Source organism: Diabrotica virgifera, chromosome 4 (genome assembly GCF_917563875.1).
Source record: "Diabrotica virgifera virgifera chromosome 4, PGI_DIABVI_V3a".
In the NCBI taxonomy this organism is placed as follows: domain Eukaryota; kingdom Metazoa; phylum Arthropoda; class Insecta; order Coleoptera; family Chrysomelidae; genus Diabrotica; species Diabrotica virgifera.
The window spans coordinates 14005301-14029175 of record NC_065446.1 but is presented as its reverse complement, the minus strand read 5'-3'; the positions used below and the strand labels follow the sequence as shown (position 1 = coordinate 14029175).

Below are 23875 nucleotides of genomic sequence, written 5' to 3'. Positions count from 1 at the left end.
CAACAGCTAATGAATGTATTTTCCAAAATTATTGATATAACAACCATCAACGAAATTAATATTAAAGGTATTGGGTTATCGCCTTGTACAAGAAAAAAATCCATTGTATAACTTGATGAAGACTTAATCTATGCTACAGAACCGAAGATGGTCAACGACCATATTCGCCACATAGCGACTCCAGGTAAAAGTACATCCATCACAAAATATAGCATGGATTACGAAATCCGCTAACGATCTATTCCGGAATTTGATCAACGAATTCGAACCCACGTATTATGCTTAGATACACCTATATACCCATATACAACAAAATTTACTAATAAAAGTGAAAAGACAATATTTAAAAGCAATTTACCTATAACAGTCTAATATTTTGAGAAGTGATAATAATGGAATACCCTGTATAATGCATTTATTACACCAGACAAATGTTATGACATTCCCTGTGCAAACGCTGAGTCCATAATATATGTGAACAACTTAACTATCAAAGGTAAAATCAAGAGCAGAGGTAAAAATAATAATTACCAAATAGCAAAAATAAGAGCTTTTTTAGGAAACTAGCAAGTTGCAGACTGCGATAAAAGGTTCCAAAATTAATGCAGAACGCAAGTTAATACCTAATCATCCTCTGAGGCCGAGGACTCAGAATCCATGACTGTTTTATCAGGTAGGAGATCTTTGACATGAAAACGACCAATTCGTTTATTGGACGAATTGTCTTTTAGTTCATAGACAAGAGGCGATATGACTTTTAAAACCGTACATGGAATATACTTCTGACAAAATTTCGCCGCTATGGCATCATTTTTACTTGATTTCACAAAATTTCGTTTTAGGACTCGGTCTCCAGGATAAAAACGTAACGGTCTTTTCCTTAAATTATAATATTTCTGGGAACGTAAATAAGAAGATTTCAATCTCTTCCGAATATCGGCAAATACAGGGGGCAGGTTTTGGAGATCCTCTAGTCGATGAAGATTCTCAGAAACTTGTGGTAAAGTAGTTGCATTATCGGAAATTAAACCAAAATAATCGCCTGAGAGAGGAACATTTCGACCAAAGTTAAGATACGCGGGAGAACATTTAGTGACCTCGTGAGTGGAAGTCCTTATGGCTTGGGCAACAGAATGAATGTATTGATCCCACGACCTATGGTCCTCAAATGTATAAGACCTTAAAGCGGTAACAATACTACGATTTACACGTTCTGAGTGGTTCGCTTGAGGGTGATATGCAGCATTATAGAAAATCTTCTGCACCCTATATTTGGACATAAGAGTCTTGAAAGCGTTCGAGATAAATTGGGGCCCATTGTCACAGGAGACAATTTGAGGAACACCAAATACTAAAAATACTTGTTCTTCCAAATACTTAATAATTGCTGGGACTGTGGCTTTCCGAAGAGGGCAAACCAAAGGAAATTTGGTGAAATAGTCCACTACTACGAGACAATAAGTATTTCCTGTATAGCTACGAGGGTACGGACCAATTAAATCGAGAGAAATCATCTGCCAAGGGAAATTAATATTTCTAAAAGAACCCATAAGACCAGCTTGTGGTAAGTTACTTGGTTTACAAGTAGCACAAACTATGCATTTAGAAATGTACCTTTTAATGGATTTGCGCATGCCAGGCCAATAATATAACTCAGCAATACGGTGGTAAGTTTTATAGAAACCAAAATGGCCAGCAGTAACTTCGTCATGACACATACGCAAAATATTTTCCCTGTTTGGCGTAGGTACAACTATTTTCCATTCGGTCATATTCGATAATACCTCAACAGGACTTAAAATGTGTTTGTACAGCACATTGTTCTCCACCTTAAAATCGGGATATCTTTGTGGGTCTTGAGTAACCTTATCGACCATATTTTGATACCACGCATCAGGAGTTAATGAAGATAGATCTAAAACATTAATATCAAAAACACGGGAAAGAGCATCAGCAACCACTACTCCGGCTGCCTTTCGATGGACAATCTTATACGAATAGGCAGTCAGTTTACATATCCATCGGGAAAGTCTCTGAGAAGGGTTTTTCATGCTGTGAAGCCATACCAAAGAACTATGGTCCGTAATTATCGTGAAATTACGACCCTCTAAATAATAACGAAAAGCTTCTAAACCCTGAATAATAGCTAAGAGTTCTTTCTCCGTAGTCGAATAGTTTTTCTGCGCCTTATTCAGTTTCTTACTTGTATAAGCTATTGGGTGTTCAGAGCCATCTTTCACCTGAAATAGCACGCCACCAGAAGCGGTGTTAGAACAATCGGTCATCAGATAAAAATGTTCGTTAAAATTAGGTGAGATCATGACTGGGGCGCTCGTTAGTGCATCTTTAACGCGCCTAAACGCTTCATCGGCCTCAGGAGTCCAAATAATCGTTTGGCCTTTTTTCCTATCCTTCAGAAGATCAGTAAGGGGTGATAGTAAGGTAGAATAAGACGGAACAAACCGACGATAATATCCACACATACCTAAAATTCTGCGAACTTGGGTGGTAGTTTTTGGGATGGGAAAATCTCTTATAGCGGCGACCTTTTCAGGGTCTGTCCTAAGACCCTGGTTATCAACCATATAGCCTAAAAACTTCAAACTTGGTCGACAAAATTGACATTTATCAAGATTAACCGTTAAATTGGCCTCTTTTAACCGGACAAATAAGTTATTCAAAATTTCGATATGAGTAGAAAAATCCGGGGTGACTACCAAGATATCATCAAGATAATAAAACACGTAGGGCTCTAACTGAGGACCTATTACTATATCCATGAGACGACACATAGTTTGGGGAGCAGATACTAACCCAAAAGGCATTGTTACAAATTGAAACAATCCTTTACCATTGACGGCAAAAGCGGTATATTTCCTACTTTCAGTACTAAGAGGTATTTGTAAAAAAGCTTTTGAAAGATCTATAGACGATATGAACTTCGAGTTTTGAAGTTTGCTCAAGATAATATCAATTCGAGGGATCGGGTAAGCATCCCGATTTACTGTGATGCTGTTTAACTTACGTCCATCAAAACAGACCCTAAATGATCCATTCTTTTTTTTCGTGAGCCATAATGGACTACTATAGGAAGAGGTAGACGGTTCGATGATATTAAGTTTAAGCATTTCATCAATCTCTTGGTCTAAATCTTTTTGCCACGCTTGGGGTATCGGATATTGGTATTGCCTAAATGGTGTGGGATTATTCACTTCAATAGAATGGGAAAGCAAGGTAGTACGGCCTAACTTATCCGTAGAGGAGATAGAATTAAAGTTTGAGATAGTTTCTTGTAACTGATTTTGTTCCTCATTTGATAAACTAGAAAAATCTTGTACGGCATTCAAGCTCGAAATATTAAATGAAGATATAGACATAGAAAAATCAGAGCAGTTAAGTGTGCTATTAAAAACATTAAGAAAGTCCATTCCAAGGATAACTGAATTTTGCACTGAGGGGATAACATAAAAATTAACATTTCTGCGGATATTCGCTACAGAGACTTCTGTTACGAATTTGCCCGTGATGGGTTGTACAGTGCCATCAGCAGTCGATACTTGAAGAGAAGAAATCGGGTTAACTTTGACTTTGTCGTTGTCTATTAAACGAAGAGATAAAGAACCTAGTAAAGATATGTTTGAACCACTGTCCAGAAGTGCTAAACAAGATTGACCTAATACTTCGATAGGGAGATACGGACGATTATCGTTATGTTTCCTAACTAATAGAGAATTTAAATCTAAGGTTGTTTTATCAATCACTATGGTGTTGCCAGAAAATTGAGATATAGGTAGACAGGTATCTCCTTCCTTAATTTTTCTGGAAGAAGGTAAAGGTAACGGAATTAACGCAGAGTTAAGTTCTTGTTCGAGACAAGGAGATGGGAGATTTAATGAAGATACTGAGAAAGAAACACTATCATTATCTGATTCGACATTAAAGGGTGTCTGCTTCAGAAAACTTAATCTTGAGATCGGTTGTTGTTTGAAGTTGTTGTCTTTTTGGACGAAATACCTTTCCCTTTTCGACTGGTAGAAGGTACGGGAGGGCTTGACGTGTTGAGTCCTGTATTGTTTATGGAAGTTACGGAATTCCCTGATGGAGAGACTGTCAGAGGAGGGCTCAGGGTACAATCCTCTAAACGACCGTTTCCCTGACAATTCCTACAGTTGGGTTTAGTGGTATTTTCAAGGCCACACCCAAAACAAAAGGGACGCAATCTGGGGTTTGGGCATGCAGAGAAGGCATGTCCCTGAGTATAACAATTCCAACATACGATCGTGGAGGTAACGGTAGATACATTGTGTTTCGGTACTTTATTTTGCCATGATCGATTTTGTGAAAAGGAATTCTGACTAGAAGACGGAAAAGGACGAGACGAAACTACAGTTGAGGGTTGATTAGACCAAGAAAATGTTTCTTCTAACCGCTTACATTTTTCCGTAAGTTCGTCGATACTACGGATTTCTACAAGAGCTAGTTGAGAGTGATATGAGGGTAACAAAGATTTCATGATGATTCTTACCTTTTCGGATTCCGTGAGAGGAATGTCAAGACGACTACACAACCCAAGGATGTTGTTGATAAACATAGTAACGGGTTCATTCTGGAGTTGTTTCCGCTTTTTAATGTCATCCAAAAGATCATCTTGGTAGGAATATGGTAGGAAATCAGCTTTAAGTTTTTGCACCAGATCTTTCCAGCAAGAAAGGTTAGAGCGATTATTCATAAACCAAGTGAACGCAGGACCGGTAAACAACTCAGCGGAGGCTGCAAATAAGTCATCCTCTGGAATACATCTAGAGATTCGCAAACATTCAACTTTCTCTAAGAAAGCGACAACAGTATCACGATCACCTGTACCAGTAAAAGAAATACCCCATTTATGAACTTGGGTAGATTTAGAAAATGGGAAGGGTGACGCATTGTGTATGGGTGCATTTGGAGTGGAGGTAGCAGCTGGGTTTCCCCGAGCATCGAGGTCACGTTCAATATCCAAGATTTTGACTGCGACGGTTTTCTGGTATAATTCCTGTTCATCGGTATCACACTCTAAGCGACTTACTCGTTCAGATAAATGAGCTACTCTAGACGACAATCTAGCAAAGGTAGGATCCAGTATTGTACCCCTGAATATCCCGATTTTCTGGGTAAGGTCTTTCAGTGTGTCCTCAATCTCCTCCTTATGTTTGTCAAAGGGAATACAGGAGGAAGAAATTTGCCGAAAACTCCTATTTTCCTTCTCCTGTCGCAGAGCTCCACGCAATATTTTGCGTTTAGCCTCGACGGTAGGATATTCAGTAACATCAATACTTCGGATTTTAAGCTCGTAATCTAACTCTTTTACCAGTAAATGATCAACTTTAAAAGTGGACATTTTAAAAAAGAAACTTTCAGTATCAAGACAAAACACCCCAATGAAGTTTAGATAGATAAACTCAATAAAAAAATTTTACAACTGGCACAAAGCCCGCAAATTTAATCGCATACAGTAATCTAAAATTGAGATAGAAATCAGAACCTAATAAACATATACCTATAACCCAAAATATATAATTGTGTGGATACAAGTGCCAGTACAGGATATCATAATAATTATAAGATACCAAAAAATATGTAACGTATAAAAATGTAAAAATTCAGTTTATTAAATATTAACGTCACCTTCAATAAACATTTATATATTACCTTTTAACTTATGTTCGTATACCACCCAACAATTCATGCTATATCCTCAATTCTAAAATAATTTCCCTTACACCTGTATACTCTCTCAAAAAAAAAAACAAAATGATACACTGCTACTATCAACTTTTTCTTTTTTTTTTTATTCCAAAACAACAAACAAACTGTAAGTGATAATTCGCAATAACCAAATTGAATAAGAGAATGTAGTGTAACTAACACTAAATCACCACCTAAATGAAAAACAACAGCCCCACGTTGGGCGCCACTTTGTAACCCTTATAGTAGGGTTATATTTTTTTTTTGTACTAAAATTTGATTGATGAAAGAAAGGGGTAGTGAGAAACGGCTTAACAAGTTAAAATTAGAATGAAGATAACAAATTAATTATGAGGATGAGGATGAGACGTAAAAGCTCAGGAAGTGGAGATCGGCTTATTTTCGTGCTGTTGTTTAGGGGAGAAAGAGATAGTGATAAAGGAAGAAACCAGAAAAATTAAAAAGTAATGAAATACTTAAAAGAAAAGAACTGACCTATGATCAATAAACCAAAGATGGGCGCCAGAAGTAAATGCCTTTTAGAGCCTTTACTTCGTTGATAGAACAGTGTGGGAGACTAGAAAAGAGAGAGAGAGAGAGATATAGAGAGAGAGATATATAGAGAGAGAGATATAGAGAGAGATATATATATATATATATAGAGAGAGAGAGATATATAGAGAGAGAGAGAGAGAGAGGGGGAAAGAGAGAGAGAGAGAAAGAGAGAGAGAGAAATAAGGAGAAAGATATAAACAATCCAAATAACTTAATCCTGAAATAAAATATTATATGAACACATATAGTTGAGAGATATCAGGTGCAGGTGAAATGATACAAACCCAATAGGTATACCTTATTTTTATTGTGTAAAAAAAATACCTAGATATATGTAAAGTAAGATTTTGGTAACTAATGTATATATATATAATGTAAAATTTCTAGCTAAAAATATAAATAATGTATAATAATGTAAAACATTGGCTTGCAAGATGAATATATAATAGTAAAATTTAATTAATAATATAAATAATGAATATGAGTAATGTTAAAATTTTGGTTGCCAAGATATAAGCAGATAACGTAAAAGTTTCCGACTATTAAATGATTTCTATGAGTTTACGTTTCTTTCAGATACAAACAATAAAGAGACAGAAAAACAATAGTGAGTGCTAGTCAACAGAACCAGATGATATTCTTCATAATACCGTATTAATATACTTGTATATTATCTACCACAATACCTAAGTTATTATGTAATGAACCCTATAGAGACCAATGCTCTAGGTCTATAAGTACTTATGTTCCCTTACATGCATTGAGATTTAGATGAAAAATTGACAAAATATTATTTGTTGTGTAGACACAACCGATAGTAAAAGATATGATAAGGGAAGTTAAAAAATAATCTAATGCTTAACAACAAATGTAGAATAAATATATAATATATTGCGGAACACAATTCGGTCTATAAATGAGAACATTAATTAAGTACACTTATCTTTGTTCCAATCTAGATGAAATTCCTTCAGCTCTAATTCCAAGTGTTGGCTTATGGACGTGCCGGTTTATCAGACGGTAAGCGGCTCTATGAGTATACACATCTTAGGGAAGATTACGTTCCAGATAATTAATAGGAATGTTATTCTTAGTGCATTTTCCATATAAGTTGTCTTTGTGGGATATTAAAAGCTTGGTTCTATTTTATAATTCTCTAGGTACGGCTAAAAAGAGAGGTTCTCATTAGGTATCTAGAAATTTTTTCCTGGATACAAGGTGAGACAGACCGGTTTCAAAAGATAACCGAACATATTCTTCCACATAAATGGGAAGGTCATTTATCCAAAATGAAATTACATTATTACTTAAGTAATATATTTCTAAAAGTAGCTTTGCTAGATTTGACTTTTTAAGGTATAAAATCATTCATTTTGATATATGTGTTTCCTAAATTTCCAAAAGAAATTTTAAAATAAAATCACTTACCAGACGTTCATTTTAGGTATATTATATCTTTACAGATATATTTAGCTTGCTTTGTAATTGCAATTCCAAAATAGATTTATTGAATATCTCCTATTCTTTTATGTATGACATCTGCCGTTTTTTCTCCAACACATATTTGTCTGTATTTGACCTTCTTAAGTCGTTGGTTAGCTAGCACTAATTCTGTTTTCATTTTCCTACCTCGATCGTAAGGTAACTTTTTGTTATTCGATGTTAATTATTACGGTTGTCGGGAGTGGCTACTCGTAAACGTAGCGGAACGCTACACTTTGTAAAAAAATAGAGATCCTTTGTAAAAGTTATATTTAAAATTCCCTAAACAAGGGTTACATTAAATCACAAAACGTTTTAGGATAAAAATCCATCATCAGTGTTATTAAACGCCAAAAAAAGCATGCCTGAACCACCAAAAGGTTTTGGGTAAAAACCCTTTAAATGTTGACAGTTGTTGTGTTTTACTACATATTAATCATGGCCTGGAGTCATATATGGAACAATTGGGGAATTTCCCCCACCACATCCACACCGGTTAGCTAAATAAAGAGAAATGGCAGCCTATCTCGCTCACGAAGATTTTAACCAATCATTTATGTTAACACCATACCTGAATGTTACAAATAAAATAATCAAACGAGGCTTAATTCGGCAATGTCAATTCTGTCAAAAGTAATGACAGTTAGAGTTAGTGCAAATAATTTTCTATTAGTTTACAGTTTTTATTGTATTGTCTTTAACGATTTATTCTTAGTAATTTCAATTTAAGTTGGTTCCTTATCCTTCGTTTATAAAGTGTAGTTTTAGTTACGAAAGAACTTTGGTGTTGTGTTAATAAAAAAAATAAACATGGTTTATTATTGTTGTGTACAAATCATAGAAAAGTTAGAAAAATGCATAGGTAAATAGAAATTAGTTTAGAACTGTTTTATATGAAACCACAAATAAAGTCACGTACCTATATTTAGAAAAACTGTCTAACTTTTTTATATCCCTTTCCCATACTAAATTTGACAGCAAAAATAACATATATTTTGTAACTTGAGAATTGCGAATAATTTATGAGAATTACTTAGATATTATTTAAATAAAATACCACCCCCTCCGTGGCTCAGTGGTAAGAGCGCCAGCCTTTGGATCGAAAAAATCCGAAAGGTTGTGGGTTCGAATCTCACCAGGGTCAGAAATTTTTCATTTATTATAAATTAATAAATGAATATAGTTTCTGTTCTTGTGGGATCGGTACTGACCGGAGGGACCGCAGACGTTCGGATACAATTAGCGTCTCTTTGCAAAAACAATGACGTCGACTTTGCAAAGTAACAAGACACTTACTCAACACACACACTACGCATGACACTAGGTACCTAACTGTTCAAAATTACCGTACCTACCATGCCAATGGCCATTAGTTGTCAAGGCATTAGCTAAATAAAAAATAATAAAATACTTTAACAAGCTTAGTAAGTTTTGGTATTTTATTTTAATAATATAGGTGAGATTATTTCTTGTAAAATAATAAGATATTTTAATCAGTAACGAAATTGCCCGCAAGAGGCGCAACATGGATAAAATTAATGCTTTTCCATTTGAATTTCCCGCCAAATGGTGATTTGGACACAAATCACATCGGACGCAAATGGCGTAAGGAACCAAATTTTTACAGTGAGTTGCCTATCTATCTGGTAATACTATATTATTTATCTATGCATATTAATACTTCATGATGTTGAAAATATACCTGGATATTACCCAGGGCAATACAGAACTCTTTCGACGTGGTTGGAATTTGAGGATTAAAATCTCACATATTGAAGTTCAATGGCGAATTGAAATTGTCCATTGAAGAGTCCTGTGTTGTCCTGGGTGATATTCAGATATATTTTCAGCATCATTAAGTATTTCTATTAGTATGTAATATAACACAATAACTGTCAACATTAAAAGGGTTTTTGCCCAAAACATTTTGGTGGCTCAGGCATGCTATTTTTTGGCTGCTATTTTTTGGCTTCTAGTAACACTGATGATGGATGTTTTAATCCAAAAACGTTATGTGATTTAATGTATCCTTGTTTAGGGAATTTGAAATATCCTTTTTACAAAGGGTCTCATATTTTTGTGATTTATGGTTAACAGCCAGCTACAGGAATTTTATTTTCTTCGTGGATATTTGCATCAATGTATCTCATAAACGGCTTCTACGATTTTTATAAATTTTGGTGAGTAAGCATCTTTTGATGCGGCCGATAATATACTGGTATCTACATTGTTGCCAGATCTTCCGTTTTTCTGGAAATATAATAAACTTTCTTGTTTCAAATGGAACAACCTGTATCCATATTTTTTACGATTTGAAGTCCTTAAGAAATACCGTTTATTTTACGTGACATATTTCCTATACCTAAATGCTCAACTATTCTAAGGTTTCTCATCTCAGATAACTGAAAAATTGACCCAGAATCTACCTCATTATCATTTTAAATTATTTTCATTTTTCATTACCCATCATATTACCAGAATTTTATCTATCATACATCCTTAATAGTGCAGCCGATATGTGAAACAATTGTGCATTTAATGATAGAAGTATATAATTTGGACCACATATACTGCACATACAAAGGTTCAAATTTAGATATGAGGCCATCTCAGATTTTGCCTTTTTTACAAAAATGGCGGAGATTAAAAATGGCGACTATACATTGTGACTAATAGCACAATAACTTTTGAACGAGACTTCAGATTTCAACCAAATTTGGTACTTTGGTACTAAGAATACCAAATTTGGTATTCTTTTTTTATGTATAAGATCGAGGTCTTGAACCGGAAGAATCGGTTTACCAGAAGTTGTGTTTTTCCTGGTTTTTATGTAAAAATATGCTGTTTTTTTTTCAATTCTTTCACCCAGTATGTATTAATTTTTCAAAGAGTTAATGCCACCATTGAAAAGAGCGTAAAAGTATTTTTTAGGAAATATTTTTAACTTTTTAGTTATGTTAATTACCATTTAATAAATGCAAAACATGTACCTATATGCGGCAGATTCGTGCAAATATTATAAGAATTATTGTGCATTTAGTGGTAGAAGCATATAACTTAGACCACATATACTACACATATAAAGGTTCAGAATTAGATACGAGGCCATTTCAGTTTTTATTCTTTTTACAAAAATGGCGGGCATTCAAAATGGCGACTATACATATGTGACTAATAGCACGATAACTTTTGAAAGAAACGTCAGGTTTTAACCAAATTTGGTATATAGCTTCTTTTTTGATGAGTAATATCGAGGTCTTGAACCGAAAGAATCAGTTTACCAGAATTTGTGTTTTTACTGATTTTTATATAATAACATGTTGTTCCTTTTTCAATTCTTTCACCCTGTATGTATAAATTTTTCAAAAAGGTAATAACGCCATTGAAAAAAGTGTAAATAAATTTTTTATGAAATATTTTTAACTTTTCAGTTGTGTTAATTAACATTTAATAAATGCATAACTTATATTTACATGTACGTATGGGCGGCAGATTCATTTTGAATGCCAGCCATTTTTGTAAAAAAACTAAATCTGAGACGGGCTCATATCTAAATTTGAATCTTTGTATGTGCAGTATATGTGGTCCAAATTATATGCTTCTACCATTAAATGCACAATAATTCTTATATTATTATTTGCACTAATCTGCTGCACATAGGTTCCTACATGTGAAGATAGCTTTTGCATGTATTAAATGGTAATTAATATAATTAAAGAGTTCAAAATATTTCCTCAAAAATATCTTTACGCTCTTTTCAATGCCGGTATCACCTTTTTGAAAAATTGATATATACAGGGTGAAAGAATTGAAAAAAACAACATATTTTTACATAAAAAAAACAGTAAAAACACAAATTCTGGTAAACCGATTCTTCCGGTTCAAGGTCTCGATATTCTTCATCAATAAAAGAACCTATATACCAAATTTGGTTGAAATCTGACATCTCTTTCAAAAGTTACCGTGCTATTAGTCACATATGTATAGTCGCCATTTTTAATGCCCGTCATTTTTGTAAAAGGAACAAAACCTGAGATGGCCTCGTATCTAAATTTGAACCTCTATCTGTGTCGTATATGTTGTCCAAATTATATGCTTCTACCATAAAATGCACAATAATTCTTACAATATTTGCACGAACCTGCCGCATATGGGTACATGTGAAGATTCGTTTTGCACTTAATAAATGGTTACTAAACTAACTACAAAGTTAAAAATATTTCCTAGAACTATTTTTATGCTTTTTTAATGGCCGTATTAACTATTTGAAAAATTAATACACACAGGGTAAAATAATTGAAGAAAAAACGACATATTTTTACATAAAAACCAGGAAAAATACAACTTCTGGTAAATTGATTCTTTCGGTGCAGAACATTGATCTTAAACATCAAAAAAAGAACCTATATACCAAATTGGGTTGAAATCTGAAGTCTCGTTCAAAAGTTATCGTGCTATTAGCTACATATTAGCGTCATACTACATATTGGCAATAATAACCCATTACTACCGTACTTTATTAATGGACATCCCATAGAGTCAGTAACCTCCCACAAAGATCTTGGAGTAATAGTTAACAGTAACTTAAGTTGGTCTGACCATATAGTGTCGGTGTGTAAACGCGCAAACTCGAAACTGTTTTTAATCCATAAATGTTTTACACGAATATCTTTAACCTCGATGAGTAAACTTTACTCTATATACGTCAGACCAATTCTTGAGTTTGCCGGACCAGTATGGAGTCCAGATCTCAATCGCGATAAAGCCTTACTGGAAAATGTTCAACGTAAAGCCACAAGACTGGCATTTGGCCGCGTAAGACCCAATTATGAAGATAGACTCTCATTGGCTCATCTAACAACATTTGAACATCGACGTCTTCGAGGGGACCTAATCATGTCCTTCCGCATTTTAAAATATAATTTTGGAAACCTTAACACGATATTTACGCTAAATTAAGACGAACGATTAAGAGGCCATCGATACAAATTAAAGAGGGAACAAACGACAACAAGATCCAGGATGAACTTTTTACCAAACAGAATATTTAATATTTGGAATAACTTAGATCAAGACACCATATCGGCAACTAGTGTAAATATTTTTAAAAATCGACTTGATTCCTCTTTATTTTCTTTGCAGGACTAAGTTATTTTAGGACGGCATTATTTATTGTTTCAGAATTTTATTTGATGTTTTTAATTGTAATCTTTATAATTTTTATTAGTTTTACAACGCTATTTTTCTTTATTTTGAGCATTATAGGAGATTTAAAGGACTGCATTGTTTTAGGCAGGCATTGTTTATTGTTTCAGTATTTTTTATTTGATGTTTTTTAATTGTAACTTCATTCTTAATTTGTACTAGTTGTATAAGATATTTTTCTTTGTTTTTGGGCATAATAGGAGCTCGCTCCTCTGCCCTTATTTGTTTTATAATAATAATAATAATAATAATAATATGTATAGTCGCCATTTTGAATCCCCGCCATTTTTGTAAAAGTCAAAATCTAAGATGGCCTCCTATCTAATTTTGAACCTTTATAATGTGTAGTATATGTGGTTCAAATTATATGCTTCTATCGTTAAACGCACAATTCTTATAATATTTGCACGAATCTGCCGCACTATTATATTGTTATTATTTCTTTATTATTTTAAATTATATCCAGCAAAGTTTTTATGTTAATTTTCATAATTGATCAATAACTTTGGTTGATTATTATACGACTTGTCTTTTTTGTTATTTTACTTTTATTTTTGTAGCTTTTAGATATTTTTTAGATACCAAGTGAATTTTTCATTTTAGCACACCAATGATGTTTCTTATGTTTTACTTTTACCTGAGTACCGAATCTAGAGCTGCACCTTGGCTTATGGGGACGATTTTGGGCTACTTTCTTACCAGGCCACGGTTTATACTAAAACCATTACCTAAGGTAAGATATAGATATATTATGCTTTACATATTAACAGTAGTTCTATGACCAAGTTTCGAAGATTGTAAAGGTTTCAACAAACGTATATGTAATACTAAACAGATTTAATTGAGATCCACAAGGTTAATTGTACCGCATCAACGAACATATGTCGTGTCTTCTCTTCGCGGTTGCAGATGAATAGGTTTTACTGTACACGCAATTGATTTAAAAAGTACGTTGAAGTTGCCTGACATCTACAGTTCATCCGAAGCTAAACTCAAGTTCGCATCTATCGGTGGGTATGCCGTGACGTCGCAGCTTGTCATTGGTTAGAATTTAATTCCGAAGCAACCAAAAGCTGCGACGTCACGACATATCCACTGATAGGTGTGAACTTAGCTTAGCTGAAATTCTATCTAATATCTCCCGGTCTAATATGGTAGAATTACAAATAGCCCAGTCGGGATACCATTTGACCTTGTATTAGAAGCTGCCCCAAATTTTATTTTTCTAATCTTTAGGGGGGGTCAATAGTAGTATAAATTTAAAATCTCGACTGAATTTGACCGTTGCGTTAGCCGCCATCTTGATTTTAAACGAGAACCGGTTTTGCTCAATATCTCCGCCATTTTCAACTTTTCGACAATGAATATGGAAACTGAAATTGTTCAAAATGCGATTTTCTATAATTTCGTTTTTTATAATTTTTTTTTGTGTGGTCCATATTTTCCGAGATATGGAGAAAAAACAGTGACCGTTAAAGCATAATTATTGATTTCTTGAATTATCTCGTTTATTATTACTTTTACAACAAATTTTATTCTATACAAAAATGAATAGAATTAAATTTTGTAAAGTTTTGACTTCTTTCATTTTTTTTTGATAAAATCAATATTTAAGGTAGTACGTATTCGGTAAAGGCGCGAGCGTAAGACCCGATTGATTTTAAAGCAATGGTTTTTGTCCAATATCTTCCCCATTTTCAACTTTTCGACAAAAAGTGTAAGGACTGAAATTGTTGCAATTACGATTTACTACAATTTCTCGAGAGAACCAGTGGCAGGTCTAAGAGGGGGGAATGGGAAAATTCGCCCTAAAGGGGTCCAAAATTAAAAAAAAATTGATGAAATAGTAAAATATGTTAGCTGACATGAAACTTAATTATCGACAGACACATTCAACCAATAAAACCAGCTAGTTAATGAAACTAAGTGAACTTAATGCATATAAGTTATTATTTATGTTTTTATGTACTTAGTTTGGTTCGTGTTTCATTGGAAGTTTCAAAAATTGTATAAAATATAATTCTCTTTATTTTTGTTTATGTACAATTATATGTCGTAAAGATAATAATAAATGAGACAATTCAATACTCATGCTTCCCCTCCGCTTCCACTATTTTCCTCCTTAACTCGGAGAATATTGATCGCATAAAAAAATTGTGGAAAAGAAATTGTAGGAGATTTCGTTTCCAACAATTTTGGTTCCTACCGTTTTTGTCGAAAAGTTGAAAATGGCGGAGATATGAAGCAACAACGGTTCTCCTTTAAAATCAATATGGCGGCTAATTCAACCGGTGAATTCAGTCGAGATTTTAAATTTACACTACTATTGATCTCCCCTAAAGGATAGAATTATAAAATTTGGGGCAGCTCGAAAAAAAGATTCAATCCAGTAATTATGCTCCCCCCACCACTTTTTACTATTTTCCCACTTAACTCGGAAAATATCAACCGCATGAAAAAAATTGTTAAAAAGAAATTGTAGGAAATCATATTTGAAACAATTCAAGTTGAAAATGGCGTAGATATTAAACAAAAACAATTGCTACAAAATCAATCGGGTCTTAACTTAAATATTAACTTTAGCAAAAAAATGAAAGACACTAAAATTGTGTAGAATTCAATTCTCTCTATTTTTGTATAGCAACATTTTTGTCGTAAAACTAACAATAAACGAGATAATTCAATAATTATGCTCTATTTATATATAACTGTCACTATTTTCCGCTATAACTCGGAAAATATCGATGGCATGAAAAAATTATAAAAATAGAAATGATATAAAATAACATTTTCAAAAATTTTGCTTGTTATACTTTTTGTCGAAAAGTTGAAAATGGCGGAGATAGTGAGCAAAAAGGTTCTCGTTTAAAATCAAGATGGCGGCTAACGCAATGGCAGAATTCAGTCGAGATTTTAAATGTACACTACTATTGACCCCCCCCTAAAGATTAAAAAAATAAAATTTGGGGCAGCTCCTAATGCAAGGTTAGGCATGTTATTCGTCTAACCCGACTGGACTAAAAATCAATAAACTAAAACAATTTACAAAATTATAGACAGGTAACCAATTTTGAATGACATACGTTGAAGGTATCTTTTGTAAATAAAATTTTGCAATGAGAAACTATATTATCATACAATACCAGTTTTCGCGCTTGATGGAAGCGGGAGTAATGTTAACAAAATAAAACGAATTATCTTAATTACTAGAGTCATGTTAGGAATTATAGGAGGCACCTTTGATTACAGTGTTAGTCAAAAGTCCGTCCCCCCCCCCTCGTATCTTCTGAACGCTCATACTTATACAGTCGAACTCGCTTATTAGAATACCGGTTATAGGAATATCCAGCTTTAACGAATAGAAATTTGCGGTCCCGATTCGTTTCTACTAGCCATCAATGATCGGTTATTAGACTATCCCGGTTATAGGAATAGTTTTGCTTGGCACGAAATCTATTCTATTAAGCGGGTTCGACTGTATTAATAAAATTTGGGGAGAGAAAATAAACGGACAGGCTTCTTAACTAGTCATAACAGGTAACAAAATAGTGACAAATCACTTTGCAGCGCCATTGTGACAGATAATTTTAAATGGGACATTATGGCAAATAATACCTCCTTTAAAAGGTCGGTATTGAAAATACCTATTCAATCATACTAATTTTGTTTCAGTTTAAGCTCCTTTTTATGAATAAATGAAATTAATATAAAATTTTAGTTTCGCATTTAGTTAATAAAAATTCAAACTTCCGCCTATTAGACCGGGCAGTATCGTCGCCCCAGCTAGCGAAATTATTCCGATTCGATTTTTTTGCACAAACTTACTCAAAAAGAGGTCATTCTACATATCCTTTGGGTGACGGGCGGTGCCATGATCGAAAAATTGTTTAAACAATTTTTTGTAAACAAATTCACAAAAATAATTTTTTCATTTTGACCAATATGTTTTAGATAATTTTGGTCATTTTGAGCAAAAAAGATCTCTTGTCATTTTTTTTGTAAAAATGATTGTTGTCGAGTTATATGCGATTTAAAATTTGAAAAATGCAAAATGGCCCTTTTCAAGGCTTAATAACTCGATTAAAAATTATTATTATGAAATTCGCAAAGTGGTCAAATCAAGTTTCAAAGCCCTTCTTGAAGGTCCTAAAGAGATTTTTTTATTATTTTATTACAAAGCTGCCATTTTTAATTATTAATTAGCGCTATAGTTCAACTGTATCGTCTCCCCGTTAGCGATACTATTTAGATTCGATTTTTTTGCTCAAATTTACTCAAAAAGAGGTCCTTATATCCACCGGGTGCCAAGCGGTGCTGTGGTCGAAAACTTGTTTAAACAGTTTTCTTTTAAAAAAATTCACAAAAATTTTTTTCATTGCGAACGATTTATTTGATAATTTGGGTTATTCTGAGCAAAAAAGGTCTCTTGTGAATTTCTCTAAAATTGATTGTTGTCGAGTTATATGGCCATTTTCGCATTTTTCAAATTTTAAATGGCGTATAACTCGGCAACAATCAATTTTAGAAAAAAATCACAAGAGACCTTTTTTGCTCAGAATGTCCCAAATTATCTAAAATTTGTTCGAAGTGAAAAAATTATTTTTGTTAATTTGTTTAAGAAAATTGTTTAAACAATTTTTCGACCACGGCACAGCCCGGCACCCTGTAAATATGTTATAAGGACCTCTTTTTGAGTAAGTTTGTGCAAAAAATCGAATCGGAATAATTTCACTAACGAGGGCAATGATACCTCTTGGACTATAGCGCTAATTGTTAATAAAAAATAAAAGTAACAGCTTTGTGATAAAATAATTACAAAAATTTCTTTTGGGCCTTAAAGAAGAAACTTAAAACTTGATTTGGTCACTTGAATTTTATAATAATTCTTTTAATCGAGTTATTAAGCCTTGAAAATGGCCATTTTCGCATTTTTCACATTTTTAATCACATATAACTCGACAACAATCAATTTTAGAAAAAAATGACAAGAGACCTTCTTTGCTCAGAATGTCCCAAATTATCTAAAAAAAATGTTTAAAATGAAAAAATCATTTTTGTGAATCTGTTTAAAAAAAAAATGTTTAAATAATTTTTCGACCACGGCACCGCCCGGCACCCTGTGGATATGTAATAAGGACTTCTTTTTGAGTAAGTTTGTGCAAAAAAATCGAATCGGAATAATTTCGCTAGCGGGGACGACGATACTGCCCGGTCTATATGGTTGTTTGTCAAGAAGGTTGACTGTGACGTAAAAACTACTAGGGAACTGAAAAACGTCAATTCTTTGACAAAAAATCATAGGCGAACATTTGAATTTTTATTAATTAAATGCGAAACTACAATGTTTTATTTATTTTATTTATTCACCATAATCAACATCAACTTAAACACAAAAAATTAGCATAACTACATAGGTATCTTGAGTACCTTTCAAACGAGGTATCACTTGCCATAAGGTCTCACTTAAAATTATCGGTCACAGTGGCGCTGTAACGTCATCTGTCACTATTACGTCACCTGTTATGACTAGTTGTTGAGAATTTAACAAGCCTACGTCCGTTTATTTCCTCCTTCTAAATTTCACCATTATAAGCATAACAGTTCAAAAGATACGAGGAGGCCAACGGACTTTTGTCTAGCACTCTATAAACGATAGAGTCAGACAAAATAACGATGGAGTCAGACAGGGTGGTATGTTAACCCCGTCATTGCATATAAGCATAATGGCCGAAGTAATAAATTCTTGCTGACCAAAAACAAAATAATATATTGCAGGGTACAGAAACATGAAAGTAGTCAATGTAGAAGCATGCGTATTTGCAGATTATATAGTGTTTATAGCTAAAACAGAAAAAGACCTTTAAAAGAACATGACAATTTGGACCGAAAAATAAAAAACCTATATGTAAACACCGAGAAAACTAAAGTGATGGTAGTAACAAAAAACAGAACAAAAATAAACTTTAACATTGAAGGACATAGAATCGAACAGATATAATTATTATACAAGTATTTAGGGATAAGTTTGAATTTTAAAGGGACACAAGAAGACGATATTGGTGCCAGAATAAATTCAGCAACTAGAATGTATCATGCACTATACAAAAACTTCTTGAACAGAAAATAAATTGTGCCAAACACAAAAATGATCGTATTCTAAATGATATACCAAACTGTATTAACCTGCGGGTCAGAAAACTAAGTAGGTACTCGACAAAAACAGTTACAGCGACTGAAAGCAAGTGAAATCAAATACATACTTGAGGAAAGTACTGGGTGTTAGAAGAACAGGCAGAAGAAGAAACGAAGACATTAGACAAAACCTAGGAATGAAATCACCAATGCAGAAGAGAAGAAACTGAAGTAGTGGGGATATATGATCAGAATGAACGAAACTAGACAGGCGAAGAAGATATTATAGGGAGCGAGAAAAATAGAAAAACCGTAGAGGATGACCAAGAAAAACATGGAACAATAGCGTAAGCGAGATTCTTAAAGAAAAAGGAAAGATATTGAGTAAGGCTAAGGAACTTGTTAGAGACCGAAAAAGTGGCGTAAATTTGTAGAAAATATTTACGAGAGTTTGTACACCTCGCCACCGACGGGCATAAGAAGTTTTCGATTATGTATTTCAAAGCAATATTTTTGAAAAAACTTGCTATTTTTGCGAAGAATAAAGGTTTTTATTGAAAATAAATAAATTGATAAGATAATCAGATAGTACAGCTCCGTACGGTATAGGTTATTTGCTTGAGTTGCAAATTATATGACTCATGTGGGTTTATAGAACTTACAACGGGGAAATATTATTGGTCTTGTGGAGCAAGCAATGTTCTCACAGAGGCATTGCTGCAGAGCTAGGCGTAAAACAAGACCTTCTGTCCAAAACCTATGCTAGGTAACATTACCTAGTAAAGCTCAAAAATAAAGCAAGAGAAAGTCGCCAAAAAGTAATAATGGCTCAGCACGATCGTTTAATTGTCCAGTCAGCTGGAAGATACCTAACCATTTCTCAATTGCAGCTCCAAAGGCAGTTTTTGGAAGCTACAGGTGTAAATTTTTCAGTTGAAACGATAAGAAGAAGAGCTAGTGCCAAGAATTATACAGCAGGAGACAGTTATGGGTTCCTGAGTTATCCAGGCTGCACAAGATTGATCGCCTAAATTGATGTCTTCACCACCAAAACTGGAACATTGGAAATTGACAACATGTGCTATTTTCCGAGAAAGTCAGGATTTGTGTAAAATCAGATGACTCACGAAATTGTGTACTTAAAGGTCGAGGAAAACAGGCAAGAATGAAAGCTGTCAGATCTTTTCACAAATAATATAAGAGGGGAAGGGTAATGTTCTGGAGAGGAATTCTAATCCATAAAAAGCTCCTTTAGTTTTCATGCAATCAACTTTGACTGCTCACAGGTACGTTGATAATCTGTAGTTAGGTTCTGGAGAGGTGCAACAGGTGAAAATTTTATTCTCATTTATGACACATATGGACCTCCACATACCATTAAAGTGACTAGAGACGTCATTGTAGCAGAACGTATCCCTTGTTTGGAGTGGCCTGCTTGCTCAACCAAGCTTAACCCTATAGAGTATTTTTGTAGAATATGCTTAACTTTTAACTACACGCGCTGGCGTACTTTGTACGCCAGATATAAGAATTCTACTGGAAATATATTTAAAAATTTAATTTTTGACTTTGCTTATTTTTCTAACCTATCACTGGAATGTGCTTTACAATTTGGTTTCAGTTTCGTTATAATCGGCGTTCTGGAAAGATCGTAATTTACATTTTATTATTTGTTGTTTCCGGTGGTGGACAATATACCCCAGGATTATATTACTATAAGTCGTAATATAAGTACATATTTTAATTGTTTTTTAGTCATTATGGCAAAAAATATATTTTTCTTTGTAAACAATATTTTCTCCTGTAAAAAATCACATTTAAAAAAAATTTTTATTAGTAATTTTATTTATCATGGAATCCAGTTATTCCATGATTCCAGTTATAAATCCCAATTGGCTTACTGAAAAAGAACTCCAAGTATTCACTGATACCGAATAAGGTTTATAACAAACAACTAAGTGTATTTTTTCAAACAAAATTAAACAAATCCGCTGTTTTTAAGTGTATCTTCTTGTGGCGTACAAAGTACGCCACGCGTGTAGTTATGTTATAACTTGATGCGCGGTTAGCTAAAGGTTAAAAGAACAATTATTAGAGATCGCCAGGATAATCCACAAAACACTGTACGGCCAGTAAAAGCTGCCCTTGAAGAATGAAGCAACCTACAACAACAAAATATTGATATTTTGATTAGGAGCGTGCCCACGCAAACTGAAGCTTGCATATGGAATAGAGGTTATAACATTGACTACTAAAATAAATCAAAAAAATAAATAAAAACATTTTAAACATCATTCGTTTTACATTGAAATTTTTTTGTGCTTTTGACTTCAAAACAATAGTTTCAATGTGTTTTTTAAATACTTTATTGTTTTATTAAATTGTTATGTACTGATGTGATCTTGATTTTTGATATGAGATAATATTCTTATATGTCACTTAATTTAATCAATGTATTAATACTAATCTAATTAATTAACCAGATCACATATCAATATGTTTTCAATCTCAGGGCGAATTATAAATTAATTACTTACTTTCGTGGCTTCTAAATATTTCTTAATGGTTCCTAATCGGGATAGAAAAGAAAAGAGTAAAAAAAATACACATATGGGTTACAATTATAATCAAAATATTTTTTATTTTATTTAAAAGGCAATCAATGCTTAATATTTGCTATTTCTTATTATTCTTAAACATAACATTTACAAATGGGAATCTTATTTCCTTTTGGTTTTCAATTGAAAGTTTTTATTAACATTTAACTATTAGGAGTTATTAGGAACAACTCTATTTAAGTTTGATGAAGCTTTTCTGATATTATTGATTATGTTATTCAATTTTTTATGTGGAATTTAATACGAAAAACCCATACATTCATGTCCAAACAAATGAGACTGACCTTTTCCTGGTGAACTGAAAATGTCCTCACACAAGACCCGTTTCCTGCTATCCTTGGCTGCGATCAAACCTCGTCCTGGCTTCCAGTAATGTTCTCCTTTGAAAAACTAGCTCGAATAGCTCTCGTTCCTGCGTCTTTCGTGATGCTGTGTTCTACCTTTCTCGAAACTGCTATCAGCTACCGGGACACTCTTGGCTCAAGGAGGTTCTTTTACTCTCGACCTGGCTTACTTCTCGTTCCACGATAGATACTCCAACCTCACGGAACTACCGGCTTTCTCACTCTCCGTACACTACCGTCTACTACTCGACTTCACTCCTCGACAGCTCAAAACATTCTGATCTCTATTTGTCATTCATTCCCCTACTTTCTAAATATCCCTTCCAGATTCACAAATCAAACTTCCACCACCAACTCTCATTCGCAGTATTCCTCAAAACCAATTTTTAAACTTTCTAAATATGCTTAATGGATTTCAAAGAAAATAGTTAATTCCCATTATAAAATTACTTTCTACTATATACAAATTTTAATGACCTATTCTCTATTTCCACTTAGTCTTATTTAGCATCGGCTAATGATCGATCCTTCCGCGAACAACGATAATGGCCTATTATCGATTTCACTTGAGTCTTATTTAATCACTTCTTAAAATTAAATATAACAATTTGTTGTATACAGGTTGTTCTAAATTTATATGCCCGTGGTTGAGAAAATTGAAAATATTTTATATTAAATTGAATTTTGTCTATAATTATCAAATTTTAATTTTCATATCAAATAGAAATATAACAAATCCCCGCCTTGTATTCGATAAAATTTATCTGCATTTTTAAATAAATTTTCTCGAGGCAAAACCAACTCCCTGTATATTTCCTTACTTTAATCTACGTCTTATATCCTAACTTACTATCTACTTCATGTAATTCTGTCTTTTATTCGTGATATTTGTATACATCGTGAATATTATAAATTCCTCGGATCTTTTCCGAGTTCCTGTGCCTCAACTCATAACTATTTATCCCATTTTCATTATTCACGATGTACGGGCCTTCGAAAACAGGCATCAACTTTGCGCAAATGCCCCCAGGAAGATTTGATACTCGTAATGCCCTCACGAGTACTTTTTCACCCTTTTGGAAAGTCACTGGTCTTCTTTTTCTATTTTGTTCCTGTCTTTGGATATATTTTTCGTTGCTTCGCCGTAACCTTCTCTGTACGGTTTCAATCACCTGTGGATATTCTTTTGGCTCTTGGTCTTCCCATGGCCTTATCGGCAGTACACCCTTCATGATGTATTCTGGGGTCTCTTTTGTTACTGTGCTCGGAATTGTATTTAGATACCTTTCTATTTCCGCCATTTTCCTGTCCCAGTGGCGATGTTGACCATCTGTTGCAATGCGAAGAAATTTCGTCACTTCCTGTATGAATCGTTCCGACGGATTACTCTGTGGATGCCTGATGCTGACAAAATTTGTCTCTATTCCTCGTTCTCGAAGTTGTCCCTTGAAACGATCATTTCGGAAATACGTTGCATTGTCCAGTAGAATCTTTTTTGGTGTTCCTACTATGGCTATAAAATTGTCGATTTTTCTTAATATTTCTTCCCCCTTTGTGGTGCGGCAACTATATAATTTTACGTATTTTGAAAACACATCCACCATTACCAGAATATGTTTGTTCCTTTTAGTGGTCATAATTAGATCGCTTAACATATCTATTGCTACAATGTCTAGTTTGTTTCGGGCTTCAATATTTTTGGCAACATTTTCGTTTTTGAAATTCCGACTCTTATATTTTTGACATACATCGCACTTCTGGGTAATTTCCTTTGCAATGCGGTAATCCTGTCGGCTGATGTAATTTTCCCTAAAA

The 23875-nt window shown here is 33.7% G+C and overlaps 1 protein-coding gene across 1 annotated transcript in view; it reads left to right on the top strand.

Annotated features, from left to right (window-relative positions):
* LOC114339742 (nose resistant to fluoxetine protein 6-like) overlaps positions 1-23875 on the top strand; it is a 148876-nt gene that overhangs the window by 100711 nt on the left and 24290 nt on the right. The window contains exon 9 of the mRNA XM_050649023.1: positions 13570-13699. Within this exon, the coding sequence (XP_050504980.1) occupies positions 13570-13699 (130 nt within the window). The remainder of the gene's footprint in view (positions 1-13569; positions 13700-23875) is intronic.